This window comes from Sebastes umbrosus, chromosome 1 (genome assembly GCF_015220745.1).
Source record: "Sebastes umbrosus isolate fSebUmb1 chromosome 1, fSebUmb1.pri, whole genome shotgun sequence".
Taxonomy (NCBI): domain Eukaryota; kingdom Metazoa; phylum Chordata; class Actinopteri; order Perciformes; family Sebastidae; genus Sebastes; species Sebastes umbrosus.
This window is the reverse complement of record NC_051269.1, coordinates 29,252,026-29,266,691: the sequence shown is the minus strand read 5'-3', so window position 1 is coordinate 29,266,691 and position 14,666 is coordinate 29,252,026. Positions and strand designations below refer to the sequence as shown.

General features: G+C 37.9%; 1 protein-coding gene across 1 annotated transcript; it reads right to left on the bottom strand.

Moving 5' to 3' along the window:
* Positions 1–2,210: 2,210 nt before the first annotated feature.
* Positions 2,211–13,000, bottom strand: LOC119484928 (E3 ubiquitin-protein ligase MARCHF9-like). The gene is made up of 4 exons (XM_037764143.1): positions 11,000–13,000; positions 6,417–6,572; positions 4,585–4,777; positions 2,211–3,097 (listed from the first exon to the last, which is right to left on the bottom strand). The coding sequence occupies exons 1-4, from the start codon at positions 11,366–11,368 to the stop codon at positions 2,799–2,801; spliced, it is 1,017 nt and encodes a 338-aa protein (XP_037620071.1). The 5' UTR covers positions 11,369–13,000; the 3' UTR covers positions 2,211–2,798.
* Between the last annotated feature and the right edge of the window lie 1,666 nt (positions 13,001–14,666).

The window sequence follows — 14,666 nt, the reverse complement described above, 5'->3', positions numbered from 1 at the left end:
CCTGCACGTGTCTGTCTACCAGCTGCTGTAGGTCAGGGGTCAGCAACCTTTACTATCAAAACAGACATTAAAGGGAAAAAAACCCAAAAAATATCTGCCTGTAGTCAAAACTTGATCATTGTGATGAAGGTAACACAGTTTATAGTCTAAGTATATAGTTTATCAGTCTAATGCAGTGAGGGCCAAAGAGACAATGTACTACGGAGTGTTAGGGCCACATTGAGGGAAAAAACATCTGAGATTTACAGAATAAAGGCATAATATTATGAGAAAAAAGTTGTAATATTATGAGAATAAAGTCATAACTTAACGAGAATAAAGTCATAACTTTACGAGAATAAAGTCATAACTTTACGAGAAAGAAAGTCGTAATATTACGAGAAAAAAAGTCGTAATATTATGAGAATAAAGTCATAAGTTTACAAGAAAAAAAGTTGGAATATTACGAGAATAAAGTCATAACTTAACGAGAATAAAGTCATAACTTTACGAGAAAGAAAGTCGTAATATTACGAGAAAAAAAGTCGTAATATTATGAGAATAAAGTCATAACTTTACGAGAAAAAAAGTCGTAATATTATGAGAATAAAGTCATAACTTTACGAGAAAGAAAGTCGTAATATTACGAGAAAAAAAGTCGTAATATTATGAGAATAAAGTCATAACTTTACGAGAAAAAAAGTTGTAATATTATGAGAATAAAGTCATAACTTTACGAGAAAGAAAGTCGTAATATTACGAGAAAAAAAGTCGTAATATTATGAGAATAAAGTCATAAGTTTACAAGAAAAAAAGTTGGAATATTACGAGAATAAAGTCATAACTTAACGAGAATAAAGTCATAACTTTACGAGAAAGAAAGTCGTAATATTACGAGAAAAAAAGTCGTAATATTATGAGAATAAAGTCATAACTTTACGAGAAAAAAAGTCGTAATATTATGAGAATAAAGTCATAACTTTACGAGAAAAAAAGTCGTAATATTATGAGAATAAAGTCATAACTTTACGAGAAAGAAAGTCGTAATATTACGAGAAAAAAAGTCGTAATATTATGAGAATAAAGTCATAACTTTACGAGAATAAAGTCATTACTTTACGAGAAAAAAAGTTACAATATTACAAGAATAAAGTCATAACTTAACGAGAATAAAGTCATAACTTTACGAGAATAAAGTCATAACTTTACGAGAAAGAAAGTCGTAATATTACAAGAAAGAACTCTGTTGATAAAATAAAAATGTTTCTAATAGAAACTGTAGCCCGCCACAGTTAAACATCAAGAATACAGAGTTTAGAGAATAAAGCAAATATAAGCAAAGTCCTCTTAAACCTGCAGTAGGCAGAATATTTTTGGCATCATTGGGTACAAAATCCATAATAATCTTTCAGCATTTTGTAATTCAAGTGTTCTGAGAGAAAACTAGACTGCACCTCCTCATGGCTCTGACTTTAAAAAATCTAGCCCGTGATGGGAGACTTTGGCCAATCACAGGTCATTTGAGAGAGAGAGAGCGTTCCTATTGGCTGTTCATTCAACGGAGGCAGCTGTCAATCACTCGTGAACTCCGATCAAACGGTCAAACTAGGAAGCGCTGATCATATGAATCAATATTCTGTTACTATAATGCCTATTTCTGCCTATTGTTTTCAGAAACATCTTGTAGTGTACTGTTTAGCTGTAACATTTTAAAAATAAAATTATATTAACAATAACTTTTTTTTAGCTCCATTTCTACACACTGCTGCTTTAATACTTCCTGACTGAGTGGCTCATGTGTAGCTACTTTTGACTTTTATGATATTCACTGTGTTGTCTATTAAATGAAAATGCTGCAGTTCCCTCTGAGTCCTCTGACTCGACTCTAATATCCTTCTCAGTTCACTCTGTCAAGGTGGTGACACATTTTATGGCTCCCTCCTGCAGTCATAAGGCTTCATGAGAGACTTATTTCTGTCCATAGATGCTCAGAAGACTAACTGAGCTCTTTGTCTCTCTCTATCCTTCATTATGAGATACATTTGTGAGACTAATAGGATGTGAATGGGTTTCCCAGGGTGAGCGTTATTTGATTTTGCCCACAAGAATCTGAAATGTGTGTAATCCCAACAGGAAAAATCCAATCTGCATATATCAATAGTGTCAAATCTGTTTTTAAGCAACATTAAAATCCATCTTGTTGCCTAAAAATGAGACAAAACAAAACACAGTTTTCCTTTGAGATCAACAAAGTCTTTATTACAAAACATGAACTGTACTTCAAGGGTATATTTTAAGCATTTGTGTCTCGTCTCAAAGTTTTATTGGGCTTTTTAATATCTGATCCATCGATGCAGACTCTCAGGAATACATTGAATAAATTAGGGGGGAGCCATTATTCACAATCGTTTTCACCATCAAACTCTCTATTATAGAGTAAAATCCAAATCAAACTTTATGACATTCATTTTATTTTTTCTTTAGAAAGCAAAAACATTTCATTGACATTTTGTAACATGGTGGTAAAAATGTTAATAGCTTTAAGAATCAAAGCTTTTTCTTTTTCAAAATTAATAATTTTTTTTCTTATTTGTCTTGTTTTTGCAGACTCAGATAAAACTGCAACGTTCTCCCATCGCCCAAATCTCATAAATATTTCTCGTTGTCCACTTTGAGCTCAGGGAGATTCTGTGAGACTAGAAGTTAACGGCAGTGTTTACGTGGCAGATTAGGATTTTTTTTTGTTAATGAAATCCAAATCAGCACTTTGATCTCCTCCTTAAACATTGGAACACTTTCGTTGTCTGTATAACTGAGCCTCATACGGTGGTCACCCTCATGACCACCTCATGGTTGGCTCTGCGCAGGCTGTTGGGTCTTAACTGGCTGAGGATGTGTAAAATGGTGTAGCCACAGTGGTGGTTGAGGATAGTCCTGACATGTCGACTCGCCCTTCGTCCGCTGTCCGAGTTCCTCTCACCGCGACCTTTACTGCTGGAACTGATGGGGTCACCTAAGTCCTTCGCTTTCTCATAATTCAGCACTTTCCACTGCTGGTTCACCGCCTGCCAGCGCTTAAAGATCCGGTAAACAGACGATCCTTCATGGATTATAAGGCCTGGGCATTAAGGGCAAAGGGTGGTGGTGGGTGGGTTCGGGGGGGAGGAAGCAGGGTTACATATAGACAAACAGTTGTTTGTTCAATGAGAAGTACAAAAAGGTACAGCGTGAATAAGAACTAAACGTTCTCAAAAATAAAACGATTAATATACTGGACTTGTTTGGACTGATGTTTGGTAAGAAACACGTGTCGATGAAAATCCCTTCACAAGAAAAAAAAAGACGCAGAGACAGAATGCAACAAATACACTCAATAAACACAAATGTATTATTTAATTTGTGTCTGTGCACTTGGAATAAACAAATATCCACATTCACTAAAGTATCGTAAACTATGGCTGTCACAATATCAGATTTCCACTACACGATCATCAGGGCCAAAAGAATTCACAATAACAATATTACAATAACAATATTAATGCGATCTGCAGAAAAAAATGCTATCAGTCAAATTCATCTTTAACTTTGTATATTGTGCATTTTGTCTCCTTTTTGGCAAATGAATTACGCTCAAAATACGAGTGTAGGGAGAGTCTGTAACCATGACTGTACAAAAATGGGATTTTTTACACAATATTAGCATTATGTGTATTAATAACATGATATCAATATTTCGTTTTTAAATATATGCGGTTATCGTCAATACCAGTATATCGCAACACCCCTAGTATAAACTATCTCCATTGTGCTTTGCAGTCAGCCACTGAGTTATAAATACAAAAGTAAGAGATCAAAAGTAAGAGACAGTGATAACAACATCTCAACAACTATTGGATGGATGAAGGAGGATGAATCCTACTGACTCTGTGATCACCTGATTTTTCTTCTAGCTAAAAGCAACATTCCCATCAGCCGCCCTTGGCTGTACTTTGTATTTAGAGCTAATTACTGCAGCAAATGTTAGGATGCTAAAATGCTAAACCAATATGATGAACATGTATACATGTGAACATTATGAGCATGTCAGCATGCTGAGGCCACAGAGCCACTAGCATGGCTGTAGACTCTCTTAGTCTTGTTAATAAGGTGAGTAAAGCGTTAAGTGAAAGCCAAATTGGTAACGCTTTATTTACGGTTTCCTGAGTAACTATGTAATGTGGCACTAATTATAGCCTCAAAGGAGCTGCTCTATTTAAATCCAAGTAAATATTCATTTATTATTCATTTATTGTTGGAAAGGTTTAATTGTATGCTTGCCTGTAGGCAAACTGCCCATTTTGCTCAGCTGACCTGTTGTGCACTGACTAAAATACTCTCTAGATAGCAATTAATTGTACTTCAGTGAAGTATATCATAAGTATATCATTTAACATCATCTCCATATTTCTTATAAATAGTATCAAGATACATAGTTATGTCTGGGAAATTATTAAAAAAATTATAGGAGTATAAAATAAAGCGTTAACACCATATGTGTTAAAATGACTTGTTAAAATGGGTATTAATATTCACACCAACATGGCAGCCTTGGTATCTGTGTCTTACCTATACAAACGATGTCCATGAAGCCGTACATGCCGTAGCATATCTGGAAGAGGAGGTCCTGCCGCTGCCATTTGGCTGAAGGGCTGAGAGACGACCACACCAACCAGGAGATGCTGGCGATGAGGAACAACGAGCCCAGGATGATGGCCGCGATCTGCACCTTCTCGATCACAGTCAGAGAGATGGCCTGCCACTGGGAGAGAACCAGAAATGGACTGAAACCCTGAACCGTGGACATTGATTTCAAAAATGAGTCTACTGTAATAGTGCAGGGTTTGTCTCAGTTTATTTGACACTCTATGTTAAGATTGCGTATGGCGTCAGTGAGACAAATGCTCGATTTCCCCAATTCACTCAGTGTGAAGTCCGACACCTTCAGATGTAACTGCAGTGCTGTGTCATACAATCACAGCCTCACTGAGCCTCTGCTACTCAGGCTCCCTGAATGAATTAAACCATCTCACTAATACCATATCACACTCTCCAAAAAGATTATAATTCATTGAGAGATGCAGGGATTAGCTAGCAAGACAAGCCACTGAGGGAACAAGCATTTCCATCTGATAATAGCTCAGCATTCACGACATTTGTTGCCACGGTCTGTTCGTCTGCTGTCTGTGTGCCACACACTCAGCCATCATCAATCATGTGCCAACTCTTTGAAATGTGCAGCGTCTCATTAATTTGTTCTTGGCATCTTCCTATAAGTCCTCATCACTATCTTTTTCTCCATTTGTCCGTAAAATAAAAACTGTATAAATTAAGTATTGTACTTGAGTACAATTGTTGTATGTTACTTTCCTGCTACTTTATACTTCTACTCCACTACAATTCAGAGGCAAATATTGTACTTTTTATTCCACTACATTTATTTAATAACTTTGAAGATTTTGATTAATAATACTAAATATAATCAACAAATAATTTATCATGGATTACACACTTTAATAGGCCACTCCATCAAAAAGTAAGCACAACTACAAGCCAAGTATACCTTTCTGTAGGCCTATAAGGCAAGAACACTTAATTATACTTCTCTTAAGTATATCTCAATCAAAAGATTAAGTACAAGTAGGCCTATAAGCCAAGTCTACTTAGACTTTTCTGTATACTTGTCAGTATGAGCCAAGTATACTTATGTATACTTTTGTTAGGTATATCTCTGATAAGTACATAAAAAGTAAACCGAAAGTATACTCTCTTATTTTAACTTTAAAAGAACTATACTAATAGCACACTTGAATAAACTTATTTTTGGTAATTGAGGTTAACTTTATTGATCCCGTGGTGAAATTCACAAACTGTCCCCCAAGTAAAAAAAATAAGGTTCACCTTTAACAGCTATACAACATTAAAGTGATGAACGCATTTAATGCATCAATAATTATAATACAATAATATAATATATATATTATTCTGTGGGCCTCTGTGCAGAATGAGTACTTTTTCTACTATAAGTACATTTTGATGCCAATATTGTTGTACTTTTACTTAAGTAAAATTCTGAATACAGGACTTTTATTTGTAAAAGAGTATTTCTATACTGTGGTATTACTACTTTTACTTTTCTGAGGACTTCGTCCACTTCTGTCTTGGGTATTATTGCCATTGCATTCACTGTATGATCAATGAACAAAAATGTGATTATATGATTTTCTGCCAATCGCTCACTCAAATCTGGTAACGTAAAGTTTGCGCAAGGCTTTCTGCTATATAGCCTGGCGGTCTAATGTGAAGGACTTCATTCATATATCTCCTCTTTTAAATGTTTATACCCCAGTAAGAAGAGTTTCCACATTAAAGGTGAAGACAGGCAGAGAGAGCGACTGTACCTGAAGTGGGTTTTTGGTGCTGATGGCCAGGACCTGGTACTTGAAGTAGCAGATCTCACAGCTCCAGGAGCCTCTCTCACTGATCCAGCGGATAAGGCAGGACTGGTGAGTACAGCGCACAGAGCCGGCGCAGCGACAAGGGCTCAACAGCTCTCCCTGCAGGACACAACAAGCAGCTGCATGGGACACACTGGATGGAAGCTGTTATTGAATCTGCCTGTTACAAGATTGGATTTGGTGAAGATGACAGTAACAAATAAAGATAAAGATCTGTATCATGAATAGAACAACTTGCCTCCCCGGCCCTGACGATGTTACTGTCACATTTTATCTAGTGAAGGTGTTGTTTGTTGTTCCTGTCATGAAGCTGGCAAGGGGATTAAAAAAGATAGATAACAGCCGGGAGCAAGCACCAACAGATATAATCAATATGATACTATACACTGTATGTATGCAAGGGGAATAATAATCTTAGAAAGGTAAGACATTAGAAAAATGGGACTTTTGATGGTGCACAACATCATCGCATTGTAGCTTGTATTTTCTTTGTTTTTTTGGGTGTAGTAGAATATGGTATTAGTCTATTTGTCTGATTTATGGACAGTCAATGTGCAATCCTGTCTCCAATGTTGTTTGTTATATTTGTCAGAGTACGAGAGGGTTTTAAAGTGACACCAAATAATAAGTAATAATGATCACAATAGTTTAATCATTTACATTATATGTAGCTTTCTTGCAACCCTTAATCACATTAAGAGTACTGGTATTAAAGCTTTGATAACAGTAACAGTAACTGCCATGAATCCTCTCAGGATAACACTCCTGTGACTTTCAGGTTTTTGTATATTTGATCAGCTTTCTGTTCTTCCTATATCTGATAAATCTATATGTTAGTGTTTACAGGTCTTCAGTGACTGTAACATACGGTGATCAGACGTCCCCGTTTGTCCGGCATTGTCCCAGTTTCAAGCTGGATGTCCCGAGTCCCGACAAATATCTGTAAAATGTCCTGGTTTTCAACAGTCACTACAAAACTGTCCAAGTTTTCACCACAATTAAAATAATAACGATAATATTATATTTGTTTTCAGCGCTTACATCGACATTTTCATGTTCTGCCCCACTCATTAACCAATATAAAAAACATAAACAATGCATCTGAATTCAACACTGATTTTTTTCTGAAATCAATCAATGTTTTTTTGTCAAGGCTGTTGCTATGACGCTCGCAGCTCTTTCTGACAGAGCGGCTTCGTTCTGCACACACTGCAAGAGTAAGCTACATTGTCGGTGGATTTTGGGAGACAAAACATTATGTCCATGGTGTTGAAAGGTGTGCTCGGTGGGTGTGCTAAGCGCTGAAATAACTGTCCCCCATCCTGATGAAAATACCTATGGTGCATGCATTCAGAGCATACATGTTGCATGTGCATGAACGTGAGGTACACTTAAGAGTCCTGGTTTTGGGTTCTGAAAATGTGGTCACCCTATTGAAACATCTTCTAATGGGTCTGGTTTAGTTACAGTCAAAGTGTGATGATTCTAACTCATTTCACATCTACGATCCACAGGTCCAGGAATGTTTTTCCTCTCTGAGTTTTCCTGGTTCATTGTGTCTGAGTGGTCAAAGCTCCCACAGCTACCTTGTCCCTTTTATTGCCAATTGTCGCCTATTTTTATGGTTCTTCTTTTGTGTTCACTGGAACAAACCAGAGCTGAGCTTTTTAACCACAATGTTCTGAGATTGTGTGACGTCGGTCTGCTTTATAGGGTATACTGATATAGTCGATTATGGGATGAATTTAACTCTAAAAGCAACGCTCTCATACAATTGTGCTCTGCTTGGTGCCGTAATATGGAACATAATGAACAAAAGAACGTGTGACTCTTTCAATTTCTCTGCCAATCATATACGTATGCTGTGCGTATTCTGTGCCTGTACAGGTAACCTCCTGGTGTTGAACTGTCTCCATCAGTTGTGTACATATAGCCAACTCTCCAACGTCTCTCTAACAATTGCATGAATTCATCAGCTTCAGTCATCTCCATCCCGATCACATGTGTCTAACTGCAGAATGCATTATTTTGCTTGACTAAATGCTAAGCAACTTTTTATTTATTTATTTTTAGGGCTTTATGTGGGTTAAATTGTATGTTAAAAGGCTATATGGGACGTGCAACAATATAATCAAAGACATTTTATTTGAATTTTTTCGATTAAATAAAAGCACGTCAAATATGTCTGGCCCTTAGTGTGATTCTCATTTCCCAGTGTGGCCTTTAGTGAAAGTGAATTTGACACACCTGGTCCAGATGAACATTAGGATGAGAGTTTTGGAGCAGTGATCAACTCCCAACTTGACACACTAGCAGAAATAACTGGAGTCAGTTGATTTAATTATGACTATGGGGTATAAAAGGGAGTGGACCTCATTATTACAAAGACGTTTCGAGCATCATTCAAGATGTCATCTAACCAGACATTTGAAACATGAATCAAAATGTAATAAAGTGAGAGTCAGTCTACTACATTTCATTATCTGCTGCTTTAACGCCTTCATCTGGATACACATTGTTCTCTCGTGTCACTTTACCGTAGCCTCAAAAGACATCACAGGACAGTTGTTGTCAGTACGAGACTCCCCAAGGCCCTCGGACTGACAACACTCTCGCACATCTCACTTTATTTTCTGTCTGACTCCGGGTGATGTGCTACGTCTTTAATTAGTTGGCTATCTGGAGGGGAAACAGAAACTTTCTGAGACCTCTAGCAAAGTCTGTCTCTTCAAGGTTGATTTCATCCGCTTTATTGCTCAGACCGCCACGTCTCCGACAAGAATGACAAGCTTTTTAAAACATTTAATCTTTCGGTGCATCCATTCACTCTGTTCTCCTCTTGAGCTGTATTTTGTGTGACCTTCCTGTTGCCTAAAGGAATGATCAAAGGTTTGATCCCTGTATTAATGGTTTCCTACTGAAGAGTCCTTCAGCAAGTTATTGAACTCGTACTGCCTCCCTCGCTCAAATCCCTCAGAATAATAATCAGTATGAATGTCTTTTATGTCGAGGAATCATTCTCGGAAACCTTTCTTCACTGCTTTTTTTTTTAAATGGCCTAATTTTGTGCATCAGATGCTGAATCTATTACTGCGAGGACTTCACTGGTTCACACAGTAAATATAAAGCCGCTCCTGCTTCTTTCCAGCATAAATGATGCCCTTCGTCTGCCCACTGCTATTTTCAGATCACTGTTGATGGATTAATTCCTGTTTTAGTCTGAGTCATTCTGGGTTTAGCAGACTTGATGCACACTTCCATGTATTTGAAACAGTTTGGTATTGATGTATAATGAGTTTTTTAAACTAAATTTGTTCGCACAACTTAATTTCTTCTTTAGGGGCAACCCAAACAAATACCAGTTTACTTGTTATGAGGACTACTACTCAGTCTGTGAAAACAGTTGTATAATGTCTTCTGTGGCTCTGGAGGAGCTTTGTCAAATCCATATAGACTGTACATAAGAAGTGGACGTAGTCACCGTAACATCTCCCATTGGTTTGTGGACTGCCATTTGGAAGCCTTGAGCTCGGCATTTTGGCCGTCGCCATCTTTCTGCAAGAAATCTCCTTATGGCAGTTAATTCCAAAGAAGTTTCAAATAGGTTACTTGCTAATTTGTATCACCTAATTACCATGAAATTTGCGGACCTGTAAAATGAAGTGTTACCAGCGTTTTTTGAACATTAAAGCTGAAGTAGGCGAGATTGGAGCAAATATGATAAAAAAAAGTTATTTTTAGAAAACGGTCGCTACATCGTGCCTCCGGTGCTCCTAACTGCATCTGCAAGATTTCACAGACCGGAGGAAGACAAGTAGTAAGAGCTGATCTGAGGTCTGCTGTCCATCTGCTGTCTATGAGAGCCGGCTGTCAATCACTCGCCTCAAATGTTTTCAGAATCATCTTGTAGTGCACGGTTCAGCTGTAAAATGAGAAAGTTTGTGACGCCGCCGCCATTGTGAAATCTGGTGAAGGAACGCCAAGTTCCGTTCACAAATATTTAGTAAAAATATTTCTAGAATGGGTAAACTTCTTAACAAATATTTACATTTGAGCGTTGCCTGTACTGGGTTAAGTTTCCTGAAACTTTTCACATTCACGTTTAGTATTTTCATGCAGGTATTTCTATGGATTATTGAGCTCAAACAGCAGCAGTGGAGGAATAGTGAACATGACCTCTCTTGACCTGCTAAGACTTCCTCAGGTGAGGCACCACATGGTTTGAGGCCCCCAAGCACACCTGTGCTGCTGAAGTGCAGGATCCTACAGGTTCCTGGAGGTTTTTCTGGAGCCTCCAGGGTCCTACAGGTTCCTGGAGGTTTTTCTGGAGCCTCCAGAATCCTACAGGTTCCTGGAGGTTTTTCTGGAGCCTCCAGAATCCTACAGGTTCCTGGAGGTTTGTGGAGCCTCCAGGATCCTACAGGTTCCTGGAGGTTTTTCTGGAGCCTCCAGGATCCTAAACACTGACGAGCTGACCCCCTTGTTAAAGAACCCACAGTGATATACCTTTTATTATTTATAGCTACCTTCTCCGGCCCCTGGAAGCAGATCCGGCACTGCGGTGATCGCCAACCGCTCTCTGAGAGACTCGGGAGGGACGATGCGTCCAGGCCTCCGCTAGCTCCTCCTCCTCCTCCTCCTCCCTCGGATTTGTCCTCCTCTGTCTCCTCCAGAGCCAGGCTACGTGGCCGGGAGTCAGAGCCGTAATACTCTTCCTCATCGTCCCGGTGGGAGCAGCTCAAGGGGGGCCAGCCACAGCCTCCCATAGCGAGCCCTCTCATCCGGGTCTGCGTGTCCGGGTCCGTGCCCGACTCGGTCCTCCTGCTTGATCCGGAGCGCATCAGTACCAACACTTTGAGTTCATTGAAAAACATCCGGATGCGATACTTGAACATTCTTCAGCAGCTTTATACTACACAGACACAACTGCTCTGAGAGACAAAACAGCCTTCAGCTTGACTGTGGCAGCTCCAATATAAAGTACCATCATCATCATTTTATATAATATTATTATTATTATTATTATGGCATCCAAACCATTTGATCAGGCAGTCCACATTCCTATTGAATAAAACACAGATCTCGGTCAAAAAAGCATGCCTGAACCATGATAGGCTATTAGATCAGCCCATAGCTCTTTGCATATCCTGTTGTTATAGCATGTGCACCGCAATCCAGCCAATAGGGAAGCACTATTTCTCCTGGATGGAGCCAATGGAGGCTGAGAGAAATCAGAGTCAGAAGGGTCCAACATCATCATCCTCCCATAATTACATTATCATTTTGTTTTTTTTTATCAGCATCCAAGTGTTCCTTTTTTTAAATCAACAGAGGATAAAATTGTTGTTTGTTCTTCTACAGGAGGGGAAAGCAGAGAGGGTGTCAGAGGATGTGGGGGGTTGATATTAAATCCTATTAAGTCAAAGCCGATTTATATCTGAGTTTCTCCCATTTACCTACAGGGGACATGAAACTACACGAGGTGACACGCGTGCATCCTTTGTTGTCTCGCAGTAGGCATCCATCATCATCATCATCATCATCACTCTTCTTCTTCTTCCTCTTCTTTTATCACCTTATCCGACAATTAAGTTACAATCCAGCAGCGTTGCATGTTAGATATGAAAAATTAACAATAATAATAAAAAAAAAAATCCATTGCACGACAACTTGCACTCACAGTTTTTTTCCATCCATCTCTGCGCCACAAAGAGAAGAGAGAGAGTCAGATATGGATTCCTGCAAAAAATGAGTCGACTGCAAAAACGTCCCTTCCGGGTTGTTAAAAACAAATCATCAAATCTTCACCAGAATAAATCAAAGGCCTTTCAGTGGGACAATAGAAATGCGACGTGTCCAGGATCTCCAGCTTGTTAAAACTTGATTTTCAGTCGTTTTTTTCTTGCAAAAACTTCATCTGTACAGTTACAGTTACATACCGCAGATTTGCATTAAAGCACCTCCATGCTGCAGCTGAGAGGATGAGCTCCATCCTCAGCAGGCAGCTCCACACTGAGAGGAGGCTGCTGTCCGAGGTGCTGATGTTCATGTGACGTAGAGGCCACGTGCTGATATCCATCGGCTGATGAAGAAAAGAAAAACAATTATTAAGAAACTGTGTGTGTGTGCGTGTGTGTGTTTGTGTGTGTGTGTGTGTCACCATCTCCTGCATGGTGTCATAAGACTATAATAACCAGAACAAAGACTGTCTGACAGAGAGGCTATATACAATAGATCCACCATTCACACCATCACATCTGTCACATCATTGTCACACAGAGGAGACTGTCTGGTGACTATTATTAGATAAACAATGAACGTCTGCTCCACCATCACAAAGAGATGCTGTTTGCTGAATTCTGCTTTTTTTTTTTTTAATGAAGAGGCTAAAACTTATTATAGGCTACGTATTATGAAATAAACATTACACCTCCAGAAAATCATCTGCTGTTTCTGAATAAATCTGCATTTAATATTAGGGAGAGAGAATAGGACGATGACTGAATTGTACACTGATTATATTAATTGATTATATATATATATATCTTTGTATGTGTATATAGCGTATATATATCTTTGCATGTGTATATAGCGTATATAGCGTATTTTGTTTTATTCTATTCTTTTACATTTTTTTTTACTTGTATATATTCTTTTTATTTTATTTCAAATTTTTTGTATATGTATGTTTTTCCTGTATCTATAATGGTTTATTTTATATTAATATTATGTTTGTTAAAGGTCCCATATCGTGCTCATTTTCAGGTTCATACGTGTATTTTGTGTTTCTACTAGAACATGTACACATGCTGTAATGTTAAAAAAAAACTTTATTTTCCTCATACTGTCGGCCTGAATATGCCTGTATTCACCGTCTGTCTGAAACGCTCCGTTTTAGTGCATTTCAACGGAATTGCAACAGAATTGCGTTGCTAGGCAACAGTTTGGGTCCGTGTTTACTTCCTGTCAGCTGATGTTATTTACATACACTGCAACCAGGAATAAACTGGGACACATTTAGAATGTTTACGTTTAAAACTGTGTAATGGTCTATATATTGTATATTTGTGACATCACAAATGGACAGAAATCCTAACGGCTTGTTTCAAACGCACAGTTTCTGAATACGGGCTGTGTGTATTTCTCCGTATATTGAGTGCTTCGATACTTTCACAGTATTTATAAAGCAGTTAAACCTGCTTTATAATATAAAAGACATGAAAATCGTACTTTTTACAATATGGGACCTTTAAGTTTCTTTGAACCGAGAATGTTGTTATTGGGGACGTTTGTGAATGTTTGTTCTGTTGTTTCAAAATAAAAAAAAAAAAAAAAGAATATAGTATTGAAAAAATAAAAAAATCTGCATTGAATATCAGAAAATGTGTTTAAGAGAGGCATGCTGTTTATGATATCTGTGTGATTTAACCTGTTCGTGTCTTCCTTGAATGTAAATCTACAGCCAGGGGGCAGAAACTATATTATTTAAAGGTATTACAGTCAGTGTTGTGAATGAGTGATAAGAAGCTGCAATGTGCTGCAGGTGTGCTGAAGAGCTGAATTAGCTGACTTTTTAATAGCACACATTTACGACTTCAGTAAATCATTTCTGACTCAAGCGCTTGAGGACTTGAAGGCTTTTTTCAGAATCATTGAGCTTTGTGTTATATTCTAAGTGATTTAAATTAACAGTTTGAGTTAAAAATGTTATGTTTAATTTGACTATTTTCTCCAGAAATCCAAAAATGTTAAGTGGATATCGATCTGGTTTATTGGTACAATGAGACTATGAGTGGTAATAAATATACATAGCACTTTTCAGTGTGTCAACAGATTAAAATGTGAAAACAAGACGACAAAGGGAGGTGATAAAAGAAATAGAAATGAAATAAAAAAAACAAAGAGGTATTCAAGCAAATGGAGATCTTGACGGATTAATGCTGTTCAGTGTCTCATGCAGAAACATCCATCCATGTGTTAACCTCTCTTAGTAATATAAAGAATCTCATTGAAATAGTGCAGCCTGGAAGTTACAAATGTCTATACTGTAAGTGCAGTATGTCCTATTTGAAGTACACAGTTGGCAATGTACAGCTGGGATCAGAGATACGCAGTGTAGTAAGGAGAGATATCAGTTACAGACTATGACTGATAATCATATGTGAAGCCAGCAGTGCTGTAGGAAAGATTGGA

What these genes read in the sequence shown, in the direction of transcription:
- LOC119484928 (XM_037764143.1), bottom strand. Translation starts at nt 11,368, where the DNA reads ATGTTCAAGTATCGCATCCGGATGTTTTTCAATGAACTCAAAGTGTTG. An exon ending in GCTTCCAGGGGCCGGAGAAG is followed by an intron (nt 6,573 to 10,999) that starts GTAGCTATAAAT and finishes TGTGTCCTGCAG; the next exon opens with GGAGAGCTGTTGAGCCCTTG. An exon ending in CATGGACATCGTTTGTATAG is followed by an intron (nt 3,098 to 4,584) that starts GTAAGACACAGA and finishes CTTAATGCCCAG; the next exon opens with GCCTTATAATCCATGAAGGA.